The sequence below is a fragment of the Hypanus sabinus genome, chromosome 1, assembly GCF_030144855.1.
Source record: "Hypanus sabinus isolate sHypSab1 chromosome 1, sHypSab1.hap1, whole genome shotgun sequence".
In the NCBI taxonomy this organism is placed as follows: Eukaryota; Metazoa; Chordata; class Chondrichthyes; order Myliobatiformes; family Dasyatidae; genus Hypanus; species Hypanus sabinus.
This window is the reverse complement of record NC_082706.1, coordinates 122,501,776-122,524,850: the sequence shown is the minus strand read 5'-3', so window position 1 is coordinate 122,524,850 and position 23,075 is coordinate 122,501,776. Positions and strand designations below refer to the sequence as shown.

The 23,075-nt window shown below is 40.4% G+C and overlaps 1 protein-coding gene across 4 annotated transcripts in view; it reads right to left on the bottom strand.

Moving 5' to 3' along the window:
- tsnare1 (T-SNARE Domain Containing 1) overlaps window positions 1-23,075 on the bottom strand; it is a 1,003,225-nt gene that overhangs the window by 444,798 nt on the left and 535,352 nt on the right. For all 4 annotated transcript variants that reach the window (XM_059975426.1, XM_059975433.1, XM_059975441.1 and 1 more), the window contains one exon: window positions 12,035-12,088. In XM_059975426.1, coding sequence (XP_059831409.1) covers window positions 12,035-12,088 — 54 coding nt within the window. The remainder of the gene's footprint in view (window positions 1-12,034; window positions 12,089-23,075) is intronic.

Genomic DNA, 23,075 nt, shown 5'->3' with positions numbered 1-23,075 from the left:
CTTCATACTGGAAACTCCACTCTCTGGAAGAAGTAGGTGTAAGTGCCTGACACAGTCAGTGACAATTCCACAAATAAAATTGCATCTAAATAATTTAATGGGCACTCATGACCAGCAATGTAAGCATGAGTGCCCATGACTCATCTTCAACCCACCCATGCCCTCACAGAGTTACAACAGTCATTAATTATGATCATGTAAAATTGATTTTTTTCTCTTCAAGAGATTTTTCAAATGAAATAATAATATCAAGGCATACTACTCTATTAATTATGCTTTGGAAACAATGAGATCTAAGAGGAAAAGTGAAAGCATAATATTGTAAAAGACTTTCTTAAAATAACTTCTAATATTGCTGAGCTGAGAACAAGACCATTTTAATTGGCTAATACCCTGGCAACAATGAAAGAGGTGTTGAAGGAAGTTGGCAGGTCAGGAAGCATCTATGGAGGGAAAGGCACAGTATAAGTTTCCAGTCAGGACTAGATGAGGGTGCGGATAAAGAGCCTTGACCCAAAACATCGACTGTCCATTTCCCTCCACAAATGCTGCCTGACCCGTTGACTTCCACTCTTGCCTATTTTGCGATGTTCCAGGTTCCAGGATCTTCAGTCTATTGGGTCTCAAAGGATTCTGATAATTTTTTCGATGGAAAGCAATGGAATGGGATTCTACAAAGCAACTGAATAATTAGCAGAGTCAAAGAAAGCTATTGCCAAAATAATCCATAAGTAACAATGAGGTCACATTTTTTACCATTCAACAAAAAGAAACAAGAATAGCTGGAAACACGTTAAGTTTTTACAGAAAAAAATAAGAAATAGGATCTCGATAAGGCCCTTTAGCCCTTCACATCTGTTTTTCCATTCATCATAATCATAACAGATCCTCTGCTTCAGCACCAATACCTGTTTTGTCCCGATATCCATTAATGATCTTATTATCCAGAATTATATCCACCTGTATTTTAAACAAAGTTAACAAGTGAGCTCCAACAATCCTCAGGAATTGGGAATTCCAAACATTCACATCTCAATGAAGAACTTTCTCCCCATTTCAGTCCTAATCAACCTACCCTTTAATATGAAACTGTAAAACATCGATCTAAATTCCTCATGCAAAGGAGGTATCCTCCCAGCACTCAGCATATCAAGCTCTGTAAGATACTTGCAAGTTTCAATTATATTTCTTCTCATTTTTCTAAACTCTCATTAATTACAGGTCTAATTTATTCATATTCTCCTCATTCAGCACACCCACCATTCTTAGAAGCAGTCTAATAAATCTTTGCTGTACTCCGTCTTAGCAAACATGTTCTTTTTTTTTTTGGTAAGAAGAGAAAATATCCCAATTGAGGTCTACAAGGAACTATACAACCACAGCAAAATAACTTTTGCTTCTTCTTTCAGATCCTCTTCTATCATTTACAAGTTGCGTATGTGAGTTGGCTTTCAGTGACTTGCATACAAGCCCTTCTACAGGATTGTCCCTTCAGACAAAAACATAATTTATTCCCACACTGTTTAAGATATACTTTTTTTTTCTTTTGTACATGGAAGTGGATAACTTCACATTTTTCATCAGTCATCCATTGAATCAGAATGCCCCATGAAGTTTCTATGCATCCTGCTTTGGTCACAATCCTACTTATCTTAGTATCATTATTGAAGAAGGAAATATGACAATGTAGAAAGTGAAATCAATGGAACCATAAGACCATAAGATGCAGGAGAAGAATTAGGCCATTTGAGCCATCGAGTCTGCTCTGCCATTTTATCATGGCTGGTCTATTTTTTTCTATCAACCCAATCCCCTGGCTTCTCCCGAGCCAATCAAGAATCTATTAACCTCTGCCTTAAATATACATAAAGACATGGCCTCCACAGCTGCCTGTGGTAAATAATTCCACAAGCACTTCACTCTCTGGTTAAGGAAATTCTCCCTCATCTCCATTCTAGAGGGACAACCCTCTACTCTGAGGCTGTGTCCTCTGGTCTTAGACTCTCCCACCAAAGGAAACATCCACTCCACATCCACTCTAACGAGGCTCTTCACCATTCGATAGGTTTCATAGAAACATAGAAAACCTTCAGTGCAATACAGGCCTTTTGGAACACAAAGCTGTGCCAAACATGTCCTTACCTTAGAAATTACCTAGGGTTAACCATAGCCCACTATTTTTCTGAGCTCCATGTATCTGTCGAGGAGTCTCTTAAAATACCCCATTGTATTCGCCTCCACCACCCTCGCCGGCAGCCCATTCCACGCACTCACCACTCTCTGTGCAAAAAACTTACCCCTGACATCTCCTCTGTACCTGCTTCTAAGGCACCTTAAAACTGCGCCCTCTCATGCTAGCCGTTCCAACCCTGGGGAAAAAGCCTCTGACTAATGTTACGTATTCAGGCAACAATAAATATATGAGTTCGGCAAGGGTTTCTTATAACAAACAACACGTTTATTAAACACAGAAAACAAACCCCCCAAAAGTAAACAAACACTATCGTAACCGGAAACAGCTGCTGAGCGGCTGTTCAAACAGTTCGTAAAGTGTTATTCTAAAACAGTTCTTTAAAGTGGTATTGCCAAAAGTTCGATATGCTCACAGTCCATTTAAAAGGAGAGACTTTACAGGACGATTTAGGTTCTCTTTCATGTCGCTTGCTTTGATCCCCGACGTCGAACTTCCCATGAAGAATTTGTGAAACAGAACGGCTTAAAGGCACTGACCTTTCCTTCCTCACTATCCTCAATCCTTTCTGGTAAACCCAGGGATTAACATGAAGATAGTCAACGAAATCCTTCCAAATAAGGATCAAACAAAGGTCGCCCCCGTTTCACCGTAGAAAGCGATTCTCCTCGATCTTTAACTTCCAACTTTGAATTTTCACTCTCCTCTAATTCTCAAACTAACAGAATCATAAAGAACCTGCTGGCAATGACCTTTTAAACTTTAGGCATTAAATAAAAACTTCATCCTTCAGCTAAACTGCGTCATCACTTCAAACACGCAGTGGCATGAAGTCAACTTGGCAAATCCAGCCACGAACTGCCCCTCCTCACAGGGTGGAGTCTACCTTTTATAACCTGTAAAAAATACCCATCACATGATCTCTACTGGCGGGAAAATGACATCATTCCACCATCACAAGACCATCACCTCAAGTCCAGTACAGCTTCAACCCCAGTCACATGACAAGGGCTCCACTGTCATGTATCATGAGTACGTAACACTAACTACACGATCAATGCCTCTCATCATCTTATACGCCTTTATGTGGTCACCTCTCACCCTTGGTCGCTCCAAGGAAAGAAGGCCGAGTTCACTCAACCTATTTTCATAAGGCATGCTCCCCAATCCAGGCAACATCCCTGTAAATCTCCTCTGCACCCTTTCTACGGTTTCCACATCCTTCCTGTCGTGAGGCAACCGGAACTGAGCACAGCACTTCAAGTGGAGTCTGACCAGGGTCCTTTATAGCTGCAACATTACCTCTCAGCTCCTAAACTCAATCCCACAATTGATGAAAACCAATGCACCGTATGCTTTCTTAACTACAGAACCAACCTGTGCAGCAGCTTTGAGTGTCCTATGGACTCAGACCCCAAAATCCCTCTTATCCTCCACACTGCCAAGGGTTTCACTTTCAATGAGGTCATCCCTTATTCTTCTGAATTCTGTGAATACAGGCCCAGAGCCATCAAAGACTCATCATATGACAAGCCATTCAATCTTGGGATCATTTTTGTGATCATCCTTTGAACCCCCTCCAGTTTCAGCATCCTCTCTAAGATAAGGGACCCAAACCCGATCACAGAACTCCATATGAGGTCTCACCAGTGATTTATAAAGTCTCAACATTACATCCTTGCTTCAATATTCTAGTCCTCCTTAAATAAATGCTAAAGTTGCATTTGCCTTATCAACCTGCAAATTAATCTTCACGGAATTCTGCACAAGGAACCCCAAATCCTTTTTGCACCTCAGTTTTTTCTATTTAGAAACTAGTCAACCCTTTCATTTCTTCTACCAAAGTGCATGATCATACACTCTAGTGGTGGACATCGGACTCTCTGACGGTGGTGTCTGGAAAGAGGATGCTGTTTAAGTTGCATGCCAGCTTGGACAATGACTCCCATCCACTCCATAATGTACTGGTTAGGCACAGGAGTACATTCAGCCAGAGACTCATTCCACTGAGATGTAACACTGAGTGTCATAGGAAGTCATTCCTACCTGTGGCCATCAAACTTTACAACTCCTCCCTCGGAGTGTCAGACACCCTGAACCAATAGGCTGGTCCTGGACTTATTTCCACTTGGCATGATTAACTTATTATTATTTAATTATTTATGGTTTTATATTGCTATATTTCTACACTATTCTCGGTTGGTGCAGCTGCAACAAAACCCAATTTCCCTCGGGATCAGTAAAGTATGTCTGTCTGTCTTTTCACACTGTATTCCATCTGCTATTCTTTGCCCATTCTCCTAATCAGTCTAAGTCCTTCTGCAGCCTCACTATTTCTTGAAAACTACCTGCTCCTCCACCTATCTTCATATTGTCTGCAAACTTTGCAAAAAAGCCATCAATTCCAGCATCCAAATCTATTTGACATATGAGAATAGGTCCTAACACATACCCTTGCAGAACACTTGTCACTGGCAGGCAGCCAGAAAAGGCTCCCTTTACTTCCACTCTGCATTCTAACAATCAGCCTCTGCTTTATCTATACTACAATCTATTCTGTAATACCATAGGCTCGTAGCTTGTTAAACAGCCTCATGTGTGGCACCATGACAAAGGCCTTCTGAAAATCCAAGCACAAAACATCAACCCATTCTCCTTTGTCTATTCTATTTGTTATCTCTTCAAACAATTCCAACAGATTTGTCAGGCAAGATTTTCCCTTGTGGAAACCATACTGACTATGGCTTATTTTATCATGTGTCTCCAAGGATAAGGAAACCTCATCCTTAATAATCAACTTCAACATCTTCCCAATCACTGAAGTCAAACTAACGGGCCTACAGTTTCTTTTCTTTTGCCTCTCTCCCTTCTTGAAAAATGGAGTGACATTTGCAATTTTCCAGTTCATAAGACCATAAGACAAAGGAGCAGAAGTCGGCCAATCGGCCCATCGAGTCTGCTCCAATATTTCATCATGAGCTGATCCAATCTTCCCTTTAGTCCCATTCCCCCACCTTCTCACCATAACCTTTGATGCCCTGACTACACAGATACCTATCAATCTCTGCCTTAAATACACCCAATGACTTGGCCTCCCCTGCTGCCCGTGGCAACAAATTCCATAGATTCACCACCCTCTGGCTAAAAACAAAATTTCGCATCTCTGTTCTGAATGGGAGCCCTGCAATTCTCAAATCATATCCTCTCGTACTGAACTCCCCCACCATGAGAAACAACTTTGCCACATCCACTCTGTCCATGCTTTTCAACATTCGAAATGTTTCTATGAGGTCCCCCCTCATTCTTCTAAACTCCAAGGAGTACAGTCCAAGAGCAGTCAAACGTTCCTCATATGTTAACCCTCTCATTCCCGGAATCATTCTAGTGAATCTTCTCTGAACCCTCTCCAATGTCAGCACATCCTTTCTTAAATAAGGAGCCCAAAACTGCACACAGTATTCCAAGTGAGGTCTTACCAGTGCCTTATAGAGCCTCAACATCACATCTCTGCTCCTATACTCTATTCCTCTAGAAATGAACGCCAACATTGCATTTGCCTTCTTCACCACTGACTCAACCTGAAGGTTAACCTTAAGGATATCCTGCACAAGGACTCCCAAGTTCCGTTGCATCTCAGAACTTTGAATTCTCTCCCCATTTAAATAATAGTCTGCCCATTTATTTCTTCTACCAAAGTGCATGACCGTACAGTTTCCGACATTGTAATTCATTTGCCACTTCTTTGCCCATTCCCCCAATCTATCCAAGTCTCTGTGCAGACTCTCTGTTTCCTCAGCACTACTGGCCCCTCCGCCTATCTTTGTATCATCAGCAAACTTAGCCACAAAGCCATCTATTCCATAATCCAAATCGTTGATATACAATGTAAAAAGAAGCAGCCCCAACACAGACCCCTGTGGAACACCACTGGTAACCGGCAGCCAATCAGAATGGGATCCATTTATTCCCACTCTGTTTCCTGCCAATCAGCCAATGCTCTATCCATGTATGTAACTTTCCCATAATTCAATAGGCTCTTATCTTGTTTAGCAGCCTCATATACAGCACCTTGTCAAAGGCCTTCTGAAAATCTAAATACACAACATCCACTGCATCTCTAGCAGTGATGTTGTGTATTAGATCTCTGGAAGTCTAGCTAACTTGTAATTTCCTCAAAAAATTGCACTAGGTTTGTCAGACAGGATTTTCCTTTCAGGAAACCATGCTGAGTTTTGCCTATCTTGTCATATGCCTCCAGGTACTCCGTAACCTCATCCTTGACAATCGACTCCAACAACTTCCCAACCACCAATGTCAAGCTAAACAGGTCTATAATTTCCTTTTCATTTCCTTGCCCCCTTCTTAAATAGCGGAGTGACATTTGCAATCTTCCAGTCCTCCGGAACCTGGCCAGAAACTATCGACTTTTGAAAGATCATTACTAATGCCTCCGCAATCTCCACTGCTACTTCCTTCAGAACGTGAGGGTGCATTCCATCTGGTCCAGGATATTTATCTACCCTTAGACTATTCAGCTTCCTGAGTACTTTCTCTGTCGTAATTGATACCCTTGAATGTCCGGTATACTGCTGATGTCTTCCTCAGTGAAGACTGATGCAATATACTCATTCAGTTCTTCTGCCATCTCCTTATCTCTCATTACAATTTCTCCAGCATCATTTTCTATCTGTCCTATATATACTCTCACCTGGCTTTTACTCTTTGTATACTTGAAAAAGCTTTTAGTATCCTCTTTGATATTATTTGCTAGCTTCCTTTCATAGTTCATCTTTTTCCTCTTACTGACGTTCTCAGTTTCCTTTTGTAAGCTTTCAAAAACTTCCCAATCCTCCGTCTTCCCACTAATTTTTGCTTCCTTGTATACCCTCTGCTTTGCTTTTACTTTGGCTTTGACTTCTCTTGTCAGTCACTGTTACATTCTTTTTCCATTTGAAAAGTTCTTCTTCTTTGGAATATATCTGTCTTACACCTTCCTCACTTCTCGCATAAACTCCAGCCACTGCTGTTCTGCTGTCTTTCCTGTCAGTGTCCCTTTCCAATCAACCTTGGCCATTTCCTCTCTCATTCCACTGTAATTTCCTTTACTCCACTAAAATATTTCGGCTTCTCTTTCTCAGATTTCACAGTGAACTCAATCATGTAGTGATCACTGCCTCCTAAGGGTTCCTTCACTTCCATCTCTCTAATCACCTCTGGTTCATTACACAACACCCAATCCAGTACAGCCGATCCCCTAGTGGGCTCAACAACAAGCTGTTCTAAAAAGCCATCTCGTAGACATCCTACAAATTCTCTCTCGAGATCCAGTGCCAACCTGATATTCCCAATCCACTCGTATGTTAAAGTCCCCTACAATTATCATAACACTGCCCTTCTAGCAAGCTTTTTCTATTTCCTGTTGTAATTTGTAGTCCACATCACTGCAGCTATTTGGAGGACTGTATGCAACTGCTATCATTTATCCTCCACCTCATTCCATTCCTACTCTCACTGATGTGTGGTACAGGCAGTAATCCCGAGATTACTACCCTTGTGGTCCTTCTTCTCAACTGCCTTCCCAACTCCCTATGTTCTCCTCTCAGGACCTCTTCCCTTTTCCTACCTATGTCATTGTTACCTATATGTACCACGACCTCTGGCTCATCACCCTCCCACTTCAGGATATCTTGGACACGATCAGAAAAATCCCAGACCCTGGCACCTGGGAGGCAAACTACCATCCGGGTCTCCTGACTGTGTCCACAGAATCGCCTGACCCCTTAATTATCGAGTCCCCTATTTCTACTGCCTTCCTCTTCCTTTCCCTACCCTTCTGAGCTACAGGGCCGGACTCTGTGCTGGAGGCACGGCCACTGCTGCTTCCCCCAGGTAGGCTGTCCCCCCCCAACAGTACTCAAACAGGAGTACTTATTGTCAAGGGGTACAGCCACTGGGGTTCTCTCTAGTACCTGACTCTTCCTCTACCCCCTCATAACCATGACCCACCTGTCTGTCCCCCGTGACCCTGGTGTGACAACCTGTCTGTAACTCCTCTCTATCAACTCCTCACTCTCCCTGACCAGATGAAGGTCACCGAGCTGCAGCTCCAGTTCCCTAACACGGTCCCTTAGGAGCAGCAGCTCGGCGCACCTGGCACTAATGTGGACTTCCGGGAGGCTAGGAGACTCCAGGACCTCCCAGATCCGACACCGAGAACAACAATCTGCCCTCACACTCATACTTCCCCCTTTCCTCAATTAACAGGAAAAACTGAAACCTAACCCTACCTTGCCTCGCCCGTTTCTGCCTAAGCCCATTCAGCCAAAGCCCTTAAGCCTTCACTCTGCTCCTGGTTCACTCCACTGCCCGCAAATGACGCTGCCTGCTGTTTAAGGCTGTGTCCTTTTTGAATCTTCCCAGCTTCACTGCCCAATGTCACATGCCTGCACAATGCCGCCTCTCTTAACTCTGATAAGAATAAGAAAGAATCAAAATGTCTCCCGTCGCACTCCCGTTCCGATCCTCTGACTTCCTTATCCAAATGAAACCTGATTTATTTCCAGTCTTCTGGAGCCATTCCAGAATTCTTGAAAGATCATTACTAATACTTCCACAATCCCTTCAATCACCTCCCAGGGCATACACTGTCTGGTCCATGTGACTTATCTACCTACAGACCTTTATCCCTCATTATGGCAATTTCACACATTTCATACCCCCGACACCTGGTACATCTACTATACTGCTAGTCTCAGCCACAGTGAAGAATGATGCAAAATACTTATTCAGTTCATCTACCATTTCGTTGTCACCCATTACCAGCTCTTACCATCATCGTTTTCCACCAGTCCAATACCAATTCCCGCTTCTCTTTTATGCTTCATTTATCTGAAGAAACTTTTGGTATCCTCTTGGATATTATTGGCTAGCATACATTCGTGTTCCTTCTTAATGCGGTTTTAGTTGCCTTCTGCTGGTTTTTAAAAACTTCCCAATCCTAGAACTTCCCATTAAATTTTGCTCCATTATATGCCCTCTCCTTGGCTTTTGTGCTGGCTTTGACTTCTCTCATTAGCCACGTTTGTGTCATTTTTCCTTTAGAATACCTCTTCCTCTTTGGGATGTATATGTCCTGTACCTTCTGAATTGCTCCAAGTAATTCCAGCCATTGCTACTCTGCCATTATCCTTGCCAGTGTTCTTTTCCAGTCAATTCTGGCCAACTCCTCTCTCATGCCTATGTAATTCAATTTACTCCAGTGTAATACTGATACATCTGCCTTTAGCCTCCCCTCAAATTTCAGCACAAATTCAATCATATTGTGACCATCCCCCCCCCCCCCCAAGGGTTCTTTTGCCTTAAGCTCTCTAAACAATTTTGGTTCATTGCACAAAACCCAGTTCAGAATAGCTGATCCTCTGGTGGGCTTAACCATGAGCTGGTCTAAAAAGCCATCTTAAAGGCACTCTAGAAACTGTCCCTCCTGTAATCCAGCACCAGTCTGATTTTCCCAATCTACCTGTATATTGAAATCCCCCCCCCCCATGACTATTGTAACATTGCCCTTCTGACATGCATTTTCTATCACCCAGTGTGATTTGTAGGCCATGTCCTTACTACTGTTTGGGGTCCATATATAATTCCCATCAGGTTCCTTTTTACCCCTGCAGTTCCTTTGCCCTCTCCACAATGATTCAACACCTTCTGACTCTCTGTCACTTCTAAAGATTTGATTAATTTTTTTACCAACAGAGCAACACTCCCCACCCCTCTCCACCTATCCTTTTGATACAATGTGTATTCTTGGACATTAAGCCCCCAGTATAATCTTTCAGCCATGATTCAGTGATGCCTACAGTATCATACCAGCTATTCTGCATATATACTGTAAGTTCATCTACCTTATTCTGTATACTGCGCACATCTAGAAACAGCACCTTCAGTCCTGTATCTGCCTTTTACATTACAACACATCCAGCTGACTGTAGTTTTGCCCCATCAACAACCTGTCCTCACTACACATTGCCTCTGCTTATAAACCAGTTACCTTATCTTCAGTACTACCATCCACCTTTCTTATGATACTACAATACACAACCACTGATCCTTAGTTTCTTGTCATTACTTTTGAATGATTCATTTTCCATTTCCATGGGTGACAACGAAATGGCAGATGAACTAAATAATTATAGATCCAAGATGACGGCGCGATGCAGCTTGCAGCGGCCATTCTGAAAATGATTATCTGTTATTTGTGAAGTGGGGTGCCATGTGCAATCATAATCGATTGAAAACGTACATGGAAGCACGGAGAAACATCGGGAAATTCCAGGAAGACCTTCTTCGTTGCTGCTGCTGCTGCTGTGAGGTCTGGGACTCTGCTGGGAAGAACAGGCCCCCAGTCCTCAGGGTCGTGTTGCCGATGGCCGTTGGCGGGGCCGCCTTAATACGCTCGGCAGAGTATGGAGCTCGGAGAAGCTGTGCCGGAGGGGATGGCTGTCGGCTCGGATGTTCGACGGACTCAGGTCACTTTTGGTGAGTGCTGCGTCTGTGAGGCTGGTTTCGACGGAGCTTCCGTTGTGTGCTGCGTCTGCAAGGCTGAGTCGGGCAGCGCTGTGGTACTCCCTTCTGCTGCCGGCGTGGGATGGTGAGTCTGTCGGGACCCTGGGGACTTGTGGGTGATTTCTTTTGAACTTACAGTCCTTTAACATCTTGGACTATTTTTATTGTACCCATGGTAAGTTTTTTATCAATTAGGCTATTGTTTGCACTGTTGTAACTATATGTTGTAATTATGTGGTTTTGTGCAGGTCTTGTAGCTTTAGTTTTTGGTCTTCTTTTTGTCTGGGTGATTTGCAGCTCCTTTCCGGGGAAGGCGCTAGATGGTAGCGCGATATTAATATGCAGCAGCCTCTCCGGACTCTACATTGGGAATTGCCAAACATTACGTGGATTTTCTGGTGTAGTCTGTTTTGTCATATGCTTTTGTGATATCATTCTGGGGGAACGTTGTCTCATTTTTTAACTGCATTGCATTTGTGGTTTCTAAATGACAATAAACTGAATCTGAATCTGAACTTACTTCCACTTGCTGCTTTTTCAATCTAAAACAACATTTTATCTTTAATTCCATGAGCAACTTCCTGTGTGGAATTGTATTTTAAATGTTCTGAAATTCCAGATACTATTCATTGGTTCCATTTTAGTTCAAAGTAAATTTATTATCAAAGTACATTTCTGTCACCGTATACAACCCGGAGATTCATTTTCTTGCAGGCATCCTCAATAAATTCATGACAGAATAATAACCCTGATAGAATCAATGAAAGACCTTACCACCTTCCACCAGTATGCAAAAGACACCAGACTGTGCAATTACAAAAAGAAAAAAATATATGCAATAAATATCGAGACCATGAGATGCTCTCATTCTTGAAGAAATCCAGTATCAGAGTCAAAGATGATTTTCCTTTTAAAGATCCCCTTTGACTTTGGAGGGTAAAGCAAAGAATATTTTTGTGAAGGCAGAGAGGGCTATATTGGCTTTATTATTCTAAAGCTGACCAATGAGAACAACATCACAGAAATAGCCTATTGCAATGAGCAATTCCCTTCACATTACAGGATATCACTGGTCAACGGAGAACTGATCCCTCTCCAGGAATCATCTTTCTGATTTTAACGGATTCACTTCCAAGAAATTAGGAGGAGCCAAGGAACAGAGCAACTTGACTTAAGGATACAGCTTAAGATGTGAGCAGAAAGTACATCTTTGAGCTTATGTGAGCTTATGATGTGATAATATGGATAGTCAGATTCAAGATTGCAAAGACTGTCACTCACCTGTCTGTTCTTCAATGTTGCAGGAAACAGTGCTCTGGACTTTTCAGCAACTTTCTGTGAAAACAAAAAGAAAGCACTCGATGAAGGTTTATGACATTATGACAGATGCATCATGTCACATAAATCCTGAGAATAAACATGCATGTTAAGAACAAAATTGCCTCTTAAATAACCAAGATGAAGTTTCATATTGTGACCATGAGAAGTCTATACTTCAATTTCACCTACATATTAATGTTGACACTATGGATAAAAAATAAACGAGGACCAACTGTAATGCTCTCCACAGTGAGCCTGTCCAGGTTCAGAAATAAATGACTACCTAGCTGGTTAGGCAGTAATCAATCCCAAGGAAACTAGAAGGAGCAGCAATCTTCAGTTGGCAGCAACTTTATTTAAAACTTAAACATGAGAAATTCTGCAGCTGCTGAAATTCCAAGACAAGACACACAAAATGCTAAAAGAATTCAATAGGTCTTGAGTTGTGCTGCACCTGTGAAAATAAATAAACAGTAGGCGTTTCAGGTCGAGGCCCTTCTTCAGAACTGGAAAGGCGGGGGAAAGATATCAGAATAAAAATAGGTCATTTTCAAAAGTTCAATAATTCCATTTAATATCAAAGAAGGTGCACAAGAACCTGAAATTCTTGTTCTTTGCAGACATCCATGAAAACAGAAGAGTGCCCCAAAGCATGAGTGACAGTAAAAAAAAAATCAGAACCCCAAAGCCCCCCCACTACCCCTCCCACACACAAGCAGCAGCAATGACCCTCCCCTCCCCCAGTTATGCCCTCCATCCACAGTATCATGGAATTGTAGCCTCACTTTTAGCCCGTTAAGTTTATCCAGCATCCAGCAGAGCCATCTTTCAACCCAGTCCTTCATCTTGCCCAACCAAGTATTTTCCCTCACATGTGTAACTAATTTTCCTTTGAGAAGTATAACCTGTTGACCTCCATTACAGACATTTTCCAGATGATACTGATTTGCAATCAAACAATTATAAACTGAAAGTGCAAAAATAAATAGTATCGCATATTAATTCCTAGACACTGGAAAGAAAGGAAGGGGTAAAATGGTGGCCTATTCAATGGCTGTGTATTTTACCACTGATAAGTGAGTAAAAATCAGTTATCCGTCTGGAAATCTGAGCACACAAGCATTGTAACATTCAGTTTTAGGTCACCAAGTGAGATTCAAATATCGAGGCCAAGTTTCTTTTAATCAGTGAGACATGCAAGAGAACTAGTACGATCACAACAAGAATTTCAATTTGCCTCACGTTAATAGGGAAGACTACATTGGAAACTTCAAGTGAATTAGTATTGCTTTTGGGCTATTGGATGTCTTATAGTCTCAGAGGTGATAATAATCTGAAGGAATGGTACACAGTGGAGAGATTGGATAGGCTGAGGTTGTTCTCACTAGAACATAGGAGGTTGAGGGGTAACCTTATAGAGTTTTGTTAAATCATGACTGGCATCAAAAGGATAGAGAGAATAATTTTCCTAGGCTATGACATATGTTTCAGGTGAGAGGAGAGGAATTTAAAGGAGATATGAGGAGCAAGTTTATCACACAGAAGATGATGATTACACGGGTGAGCTGACACAGGATGTGGTGGAGACAAATACAATTACAATACTTAATGGGCATTTTGACAGGGCCAAATGTAAGCAAAGGGGCTAAGCATAATTACACATTAGGGTTGGAATGGATAAGTTGGCCTGAAGAACCTATTTCAGTGCTGAACAACTCTAGTTTTCATTATAGACAGGGCTGAAAGTAGTAAATACAGCTCAGACCATCACAAAAGTCAGTCTCCTTTCCATTGGCTCTGTCTACAGTTCCTGCCTCCTCATGAAAGTAGCCAACAATATCAAGGACCCCTCCTATCCTGGTCATTCTCTTTTCTACCCCCCTAACCTGGCAGAAAGTACAAAAGGATCAGAACATGTATCACCAACCCAGGAATAGCTTCTATTTTGCTGTTATAAGACCCTTGATGGACTCCTAACCTAATAACAATGAATGTTCGATCTACCTCGTCATAGCTCTTAAATTTAGTCTTCCTGCACCGCACTTTCCCTGTAACTCTAAAATTGTTTTCTTTTTGTACTCCCTCAAAGTAGTTCAGTGAAATGATTTGCATGAATGGTGGGCAACCATGCAGCCAAAGCTTTTTATTGTATTTCGGTACATGACCTAACCAATTGCATGCCAACAAACAAGAAATAACTCATGTTCACAATGATGAAATGGACAAATGACAGCAAGATCAAAATGCTCAACATGAGAAATTCTATAGATGCAGGAATTCTAGATCAACACACTCAAAATGCTTTAGAAACTCAGTAAGTTGGGCAGCGTTGGTGCAGGAGAGTAAATAGTTGACGGTTCAGGCCAAGACAAGCTCTGATGTAGGGTTGACTGTTGATTGCCCTCCATAGATGCTGTTTAACTTACTAAAATCCAAAATGATGTAGGATGAATAAGAATTTCAATGAAGAAAATAACATTGTATAGAAATACATTTTGCTTTCCAAATGCAACAAAATGTAGAAATTATGGAATAGAGATTTATCTTGTGAAGTGACATGAAACAATAGAATCTATTCAATGTCCATTAAACACAGCACCTGGTAGTTAATCCCATTACAGACATTGCAAAGAAATGTTTAGTCCGACATAAAAGGCTCAACTGGTCTCTCACAATTAATCAGAATCAGAATCAGGTTTATCATTGATTTTATATGACATGAAATTTGTTGTGTTGCACCAGCAGTACAGTGCAAAGACATAAAAGTTCCAATAAAATACAAAAAATAAATCAATATTGCAAAAGCAAAGAAATAATGCATTAGTGCTTGCGTGCTCACAGGCAGTTCAGTAATTTGATGGTAGAGGGGAAGAAGCTGTTTCTGAATCGTTGTGTGCAGGTCTTCAGACTCTGTATCTTTCCCCCAATGATCATAACGAAAAGTGGGCATGCCCTGAATTGTGAGGATTCTTAGCGATGGATTCCACCTTCTAGAAGGCTGATCTTGAAGACTGAACCCTCTGCAGCCTCTTCTGATCCACACCAAACTGTAATACAGCCAGTCAGAATATTCTCCACTGTATATCTGTAGAAATTCTGCATTACCTGCCACTCTCAAAAAATTCTACTGCTAAGAGTCACGATTTGCATATCCCATGCACAGAGACTAAACTAAGGGGCTAACGGATCACTTAATTCCACTGAGTAATAAGTGAATCAGAGAAGACAGGAAATTAATGCGGGCAACAGGTAAAATAATGTGGAGTAAAAGCGAGCTGGAGTCCTACATTAAAATGCAAATGTACTGCAAGATAGGAATGTCTGTGCGTGGAAGTTCAAGGTAAATATATTTCTTGAGAAGTTCCATAAGTTTAAAAAAAATTGTAGCCATTCTAATCTTTTAAAGTAAAAATGTTAAATACATCCGAGGGAAGCAATAGAGAAAGGCAATTGTGAAAGGTGAAGGGCCTGGTAACACATGATTAAAGAACAATGCAAGTCCTTAATAACTTCCTGGTATCAGTGTTTACAAATGATTCAAAACACTGACCTTCTGTACAATTAGAATTTAAACAACCTTGCATGTGTAAAAAAAAACTGATGGAATGTAACTACAGTACTGACCTGTTAGAATACTAAATAGCATAACAGCAAGAAACTCTGGTAGATATTAGAAATGAGCTCTGAAAGAGGACAAATTCAGATTCTGAATGGTCTATGAACCTATGAACACTACTTCATTAGTTGTCTTTGCATTATTCATTTATTTTTGTAACATGCTAAGTTTATGCCTTGCGCTGTACTGCTATCGCAAAAGCAACAGGCTTCACAACATATGTCAGTGATAATAAGCCTGATTCTAATTTTGACCCACAGATATTTTAAAGGAATTATTGAGCATCAGTTGCTATGGAGGCAAAGGATGTGGGAGAAAATATAATAAACAGTCTAATAATTATTGACATGTGAACTTGACAATAATCGTAGCAAGTTTGTAACAAATCAGAACTATTGTTGGCTCACTGCATACGGGGAACTACCAAAGAGATCATTTGACATGGATTTCTAGGTGGTAGATTGTGCCAGGCAAAGCCAGGATGAGTCATTTTAGAATATAACTTGGTTGGAATATGCACAGAACTAAAAGGAATTAATAAAGTTCAGCTTTAGTAAAACTGAATAAACAGGAAACCAATATAAAAAATGTGCATGCTGTAAGATGTAGGATTAAGTGATTACAAACATGTTGAGCGAGAATACATAAAGGGTTATTATTAAAGGAGGAAACGTGTCAAATAGAAGACAGGACTGCTATTTCTTTGATATATACTGGAGCAGGACAACGGATGGACAATCTTGTGAAATGCAACAGAGTAGTTTGAGAGAGTGGGCCAGAAAGGGAACAAGTTTTATATAGAGACACGAAAATTTAAGTAAATTGCAAAATAATTTATAGCTACATCATCAAGGAGAATCACCTACTGGATGTATTATCAAAGAATGTTTTATGAAAACTCAGATGGAAGAATTCTTAAATTAACACCACAAAGAGAAGCTGGACATGCAGATACATATATAAACTAAAGGGCTAAGAATAACATTCACAATATGAGTGTTAGTTTGTGAAAGGGACTCATCTCAAGTACCACAATATATGGCAAAGATACTGGAAGGAGTACAAGTTAGCAATTCAACTGCATACTTGGCAACGGAGGAGAATATTTGATACCCTGGGCCTAACATATTGATGCAGCTACAGAGAAGGCATGAGAGCGGCTATATTCATTAGGAGTTTGAGGAGATTTGATATGTCACCAAATACCGGCACAAATTTCTACAGATGTACCATAGGGACCGATGGCATTAGCTGTATCTGTATCTCACTGTACAGGATCAAAATAAGATACAGGAAATTGTAAACTCAGTCAGCTCCATCATGGGTACTAGACTCAGAAGCATCCAGGAAATCTTCAAGGAGCAACGCTTTAAAAAGGCAGCATCCATCATTAAGGACCATTATCACTCAGGAAATGCTGTCTGCTCCCTGCTGTCATCAGGGAGGAGGTACAGGAGCCTGAAGGCACACACTCAACAATTCAGGAATTGAGTCTTCTCCTCTGCCATCAGATTTCTGAGTGAACATTGAACCCATGAACAGTGCATCACTACAATATATTACTGTCATTTAGTTTTTTTATTATTATGCATTGCAAAGTACTGCTGTCACTTAACAACAAATTTCACAGCACATGCCAGTGATATTAAACCTGATTCTGAAGTAAAAAAAATAGAATACATCATAGAATATGGATCTAAGCATAATTAAGACAAACATGAACAAACATTTATGATATAATCTCTTCAGCATAAAGTAATGAGTATAAGAGCTACTGAGGGAGGAGATGCATGTCAAAGATGTTATGAAAATAATAAAGAAAATAAATAACATTTTGACAGATGCGGTTCTTGTTGGCAGTAGGAGATGAAGCCAAGCAGCATGCTTGTAACCTTTTAGACTGACATAAAAGATAAAAATGCTCTTTGTTAGCCCTGCATGACCTTTTCTTCATAATGACCTCTGGGACACTTTTGGAAATAATGCTAAGTATTGCTACAAAAGGAGACAATATTATTTGCCTATTTTTCCTCATCTTACTCATTTGATGTATCACAGGGAAGCATAGTTAAAGATGAATGGTTAGGGGAGTTCTAGAAGAATTTTTGAAAAACATTGCTTACGTTTAGGCAATATTTCTTTATCTGTTTCTTAAAGGTAAGTACTATGACTGGTTTGGGAGGTTGGTATGGCAACCTGCATCTGTTCATTATGAGGATGTGCATAATGGACCTTATGGTATCTATGATAAGTAATCATTACAGATATATTTTGGTTGTTATGGTAAAATGAACTTAACCATTCACTGCAGAAAATGACTGTCTCATCTTGTTGAGCAAATGAATAAGGCTTTATTATTCAAAAAATCTGACAAGTCATTTTGTCAAGCATTACGATACTAAAGTATGTGTAATAAATGATGGATGAGAAAGATATGTGAAAGACTGATTTCTACCTTTGAAGCATCATAAGGTAATCAATCAGGCAGTTAATTTTTGCAGTGTTAGACTGGACAGCCAACTTTTATGTATTGGTAGAAAAAGCATTAATGGTAATAATTAATAGGAATTAAACTATTTAAGGAATTATCATTTCCTTAAATTCCAGTCCAAGATTCACATTTCCATCCCTAACATATTATTCCAGCCTTCCAGGATACTGCTACATTTTCCCAAACTACTGCTAATTATTGAAAATAATACAAAGAACAGTCTCCGTTTTGTTGCAAATCTTAAGTGTTCAGTTCCAACAGAATGCAAAATGATGTACAATTTAGCCATTTTCTGTTGTCTGAAAACACATTTCTTAGCAAAATATTAATCAATATTTCTTGTCTATTATTTACTTCCTGTATAGATGTTTGAAGCATTCTGATCTTTATGAGGTATTGAGGAACTTCAATGCCACCTTGATTTATTTGGATTCAACAGATTAAATAAAAATGCAACTGCCCCCTTCCTTTCCAGTGCTGAAGACGTGTCTCAGTCCAACACACCAACTGATTGTTCATTTGCATGGATGCTGCCTGACCTGCCGAGTTCCTCCAGCATTTTGTGATGCCATGGCATCAACTTTAGATCAAAAGAAAACTGAAGATTCTGAAGTTTCAGATAAAATCTGAAAATTCCCGTCTCTAAGTAGTTTGTAGGTCTCCCCATACCTGTGTGGGTTTCCTGCTGCTGCTCCTATTTCCTCCCACTTTTCAAGGACGTACAGTTAGAGTAAGTGAACTGTGGGCATGCTATGTCAGTGTCGGAAGCATGGCAATACTTGTGCACTGCCCAGCACAGTCCACACCGATTTGATTTGATGGAAATGACACACCTCAATGTATGCTTCAATATTTAGATGTAAAACTAATCTTTATCTCTAATCTTTAATGTACAATGGATTTGTTTTTGTACTTGAATGACCATTTGATATTGGTGATGGTCTTTGAAAAGAAAAAAAAGATTAGCTCCTTCCCTGTCAGGTTCCTTAAACTCTCGCTCACCGAGCCTTACAGAGAAAAGCAATCCCAAAGTGGGCATACTTTTGTCTAAAGAACATTTCTCACTGCAGCATTGAGCTACCAATCCTCACTCACATAATGAAGAGTTGGACTAATGTTCAGTAACACAGAGGGTGTTGCATTAGGAAAGATTAGCCTATTTGAAAGAAACTCTTTAGAGGACAGACAGCCAGAATCTTTAGACAAGTGTCAATCTGTTTAACACTAGACAACATGCATTTAAGGTTTGAGGGGCTAAGTTCAAAGGAGATGTGCAAGGCAAGTTTTTTTATTACACAGAGTGTGGTGGGCACTTGGGATGCATTGTTAGGGATGGTGTTACCTGGCTGATGTACAGTATTGAATTTAAGCTACACATGGTGCTATAAAAAAGCATATGATTGCCTGTAAAGATTTCACAAAGCATCACTTAGACAACATTGTAAAGATGTGAAAGAAGGTCTTGTGATCAGATGAGACTGAAGTGGAGCATTTTCTCCTCAACACTAAGTAGTAAGTGTGGCATAAATCTAATGCTATGCATCAGCAAGGTAATAGCATCCTGACTGTAAAGAATAGTGAAGGCAGCAACTTGCTATGGGGATGCTTCTCAGCAGCAAGGACTGGAAATCTGGTCAGCATTAATGGGAAAATGAATGCTGTTAAATACTGAGATTCTGAATAAAAACCTATTAGCCTCTGCCAGAAAGCTTATAATGGGGAGGAAGTTTGTCTTTCAGTAGGGCAACAACTCAAAGCACACTGCCAGACTGACCATGCAGTGGCTTCAAATGAAGAAAATTGATGCCCTAGAGTAACCCTGACCTTAACCCGATTGAACGTTTCCAGCAAGACCTCAAGACTACGGTCTACCATTGCACCCCAACTAACCTGGTACAGCTTGAACGAGTTTGCATGGAGGAATGGGTAAATCTTACTCCGTCACATTGTGTAAAGCCAATAGAGACTCATCTCAAAAGACAACTGGCATTGAGAGATGGTTCAGCTAAGCACGGAGCAGCTGGAGAGGGGGCAGGGGATGAATACTTTAGAACTGCTGACATTACAGTTTTTAAATTTATAATTTTCCATGCTTTATTATCTTCCCTATGTTTTTGGCTCGACTGTGGAAAGAAAAGAGCATATGATTGAAAAATAAAAATTTTCAATGAAATTAATCAAAGTCCCTGGTTGCAATACTCATTTATGTGAACAAAGGGCTGGGGGCTGAATACTTTTTCAGAGCACTAGCTACATGGGCCACTCATTTAAAGCAGAGATACATGGAAATTTCTAATCACAGAAGGTGGTCTCTGGAATTCTTTGCCAAACGGAGCAGTTAAAGCTGTTTTTTTTCTAACTTGATTCACATTCTGTACCTACTTAGTACAAAGGAAGCATCAAATACATTTTGTACTTTGTAGTAAAATGATGAAGAACAGCAGTAAGTTTTGTGTCATTTTGCAAAAACAATCATGACCATTTTATATTGCCTTTCAAAAAGGGTAACTTTTTAACACAAACCGCAAATGTTTATGTAACAAGTCAATCCGTGATTCACTTCCTCCTATTTCATACAATTTTGTATATGCATGGTCATGCTCTCTGTGACACTTACTCCAAAAATAGGTTATGAACTAACAAAACAAATTAACACCTCAGAAATCCATAGAGATTGCTGGATAGAGAGAAAAATAGTAAATAGTCGTGGTGCCATCTTCTTTCTCCTCTTAAGCCCCTCACCCCTACTGAGGCATTGGCTTCTGACAGCAGCTTGCCAGAGTCCTCTGTCTTGGCCCTGTGGCTTCCACTTTCACCACATAACTTCATACATCTGCCAGGCAAAGATCCTTCCTCTCCCAAGGATGATGTCTTTGGAGTTTCTGTGGGCTTTTGGGCTTTTATGGGGTGGGGTTGGGAACTCTTTCCCTTTCTCAGCTGGGCATGGGACCACCCATGGCAGAGTTCGTGGTGCCAGGGACAATATTTATTTTTTAATTACATCCATCTAGGCAACTTCCTACAAATTTTATCTGACTGTTGTATCGATAACATTTTCTCATTTTCTTCATTCCATTCAAAACTGTATTGAGCAATGAAAATGAATATTTAGATGATTGAGGCAACTTTCTTGATGATAAAACACAAAAATGCAACTGCAGATGCTGTGGATCAAAGAATACGAACATAACGCTGGACGAACTCAGTAGGTCAGGCAGCATCCATGAGAAAAGAGTAGCCAACGTTTCGGGCTGAGACCCCTCATCAGGAATGGGGGGGAAGAGAGGGCCATTACTGGCCTTCAGCCCTCTCTCCCCCCCCCCCCCCATTCCTGATGAAGGGTTTCGGCCCAAAATGTTGGCTACTCTTTTCTCACGGATGCTGCCTGACCTGCTGAGTTCGTCCAGCGTTGTGTACGTAGTTCTTGATGATATGCAGATCCTACTTGACTGCTGTGCTGAATGCACCAGCACGAAGGATACATTTTTATGGACAGTATATTCACATCCATGACTCTTTTCATATTTTATCAAGTAGCTGAGCTAAGTAATGAAAGATTTAAAAAAAAGGATACTGCACTTTGTTCCACTCTCTGGTTACTTCACACTTTGTACTTCAAATCAGCCTCAAAAGTAAAGCAACACCTGAGGCAAGAACTGCTTTATTCTGACTATATCAGTCACACTTCTAGAAGTTAAGTTTCTAATATAACTTATTCTCTACAGCATTGCAGGAAAGGCGACGGATGAATCAATAAACATTGTGATGCTTATTATTGAATCTGAACTGACAAGGTCTGAACATTGTTGACAACTTTCAATGGGAGTGATTAGGAGGCATTTAAATACTAAATATAATACTTCTCACTCTTTATTGTTCTACGGTAAAGACAAGGTACTGAATTTGAAAGAAAGGGTGAAGTGATTAATCTAAGGCACCAACACATCTACCCTGATGTATGAATGACTAACGATACCATGAGATGCAGTTAAGAAATAAATTAAGAACAATGAAAGATTCAACACATGAACCAATTATAGGAAAGTGCAATACATTTGAGTAAAATACATTAGTCAGCACTGCAGACAATAAATGGATGATGCAGGTCACATGAAATGGGATATGAAATTACACCGAGAAGGAAAGACCACTGTCTCATGTGAAGGCACTGATTTTACAGTGGGACTAAACTGCCAGGAAATTTAATAGTTAAAAGAAATTACAGCCAAATTCTGAACTGTTACTTTCTGTGTCAGAATGAAGAATACAAGTTCCTGCATTTGGAACTGTTCATTAACAATCACATAAGTTCTCTTCACAGGGCCAGACAATCAGCACCCCAGATAAAAGATTAATACCAAGTGATGCTGTGTTGTCATATAAAAACTTACATGTGTAAGAAACAGATGTAGACAAATCCTCCCTCACACCTACATCACCATTATTGAAGGTCATACCTGAACTTTGATCACAGTGCCACTTTCTTCGCTAAACTGTGATTCCCGTCATTTTTTTAAAATCCAAAGAATCTGTTGACCTTTGTCTTGACTATGCTCAGTGATTAAGTCCTCATGACATTTTTGGGTGGGGAAGTTTGGAGCAAAGGGCTATGCACATGTTTTCAAATATCAAGGCTATTTGAAGTCTTGCATCCATTGTATGACAATATATTAATGCAGGCTGATGGAAGTTCACACACAATTGTACCCTAGAAAAGTGCTGCTTTAATACACCCCAAGGTATGGAAGAATATCTTGGCCTTGTTTTCAACCACATCGGAACATGGAAGTTCACACATCACGCCGCCATTCTAGAAATGCTTCCTGCTTTAACATAATCTCAACCTACCAATATATTCTCAAATTCCTTTCTTTGTTACATGTTTGTTATTCAGT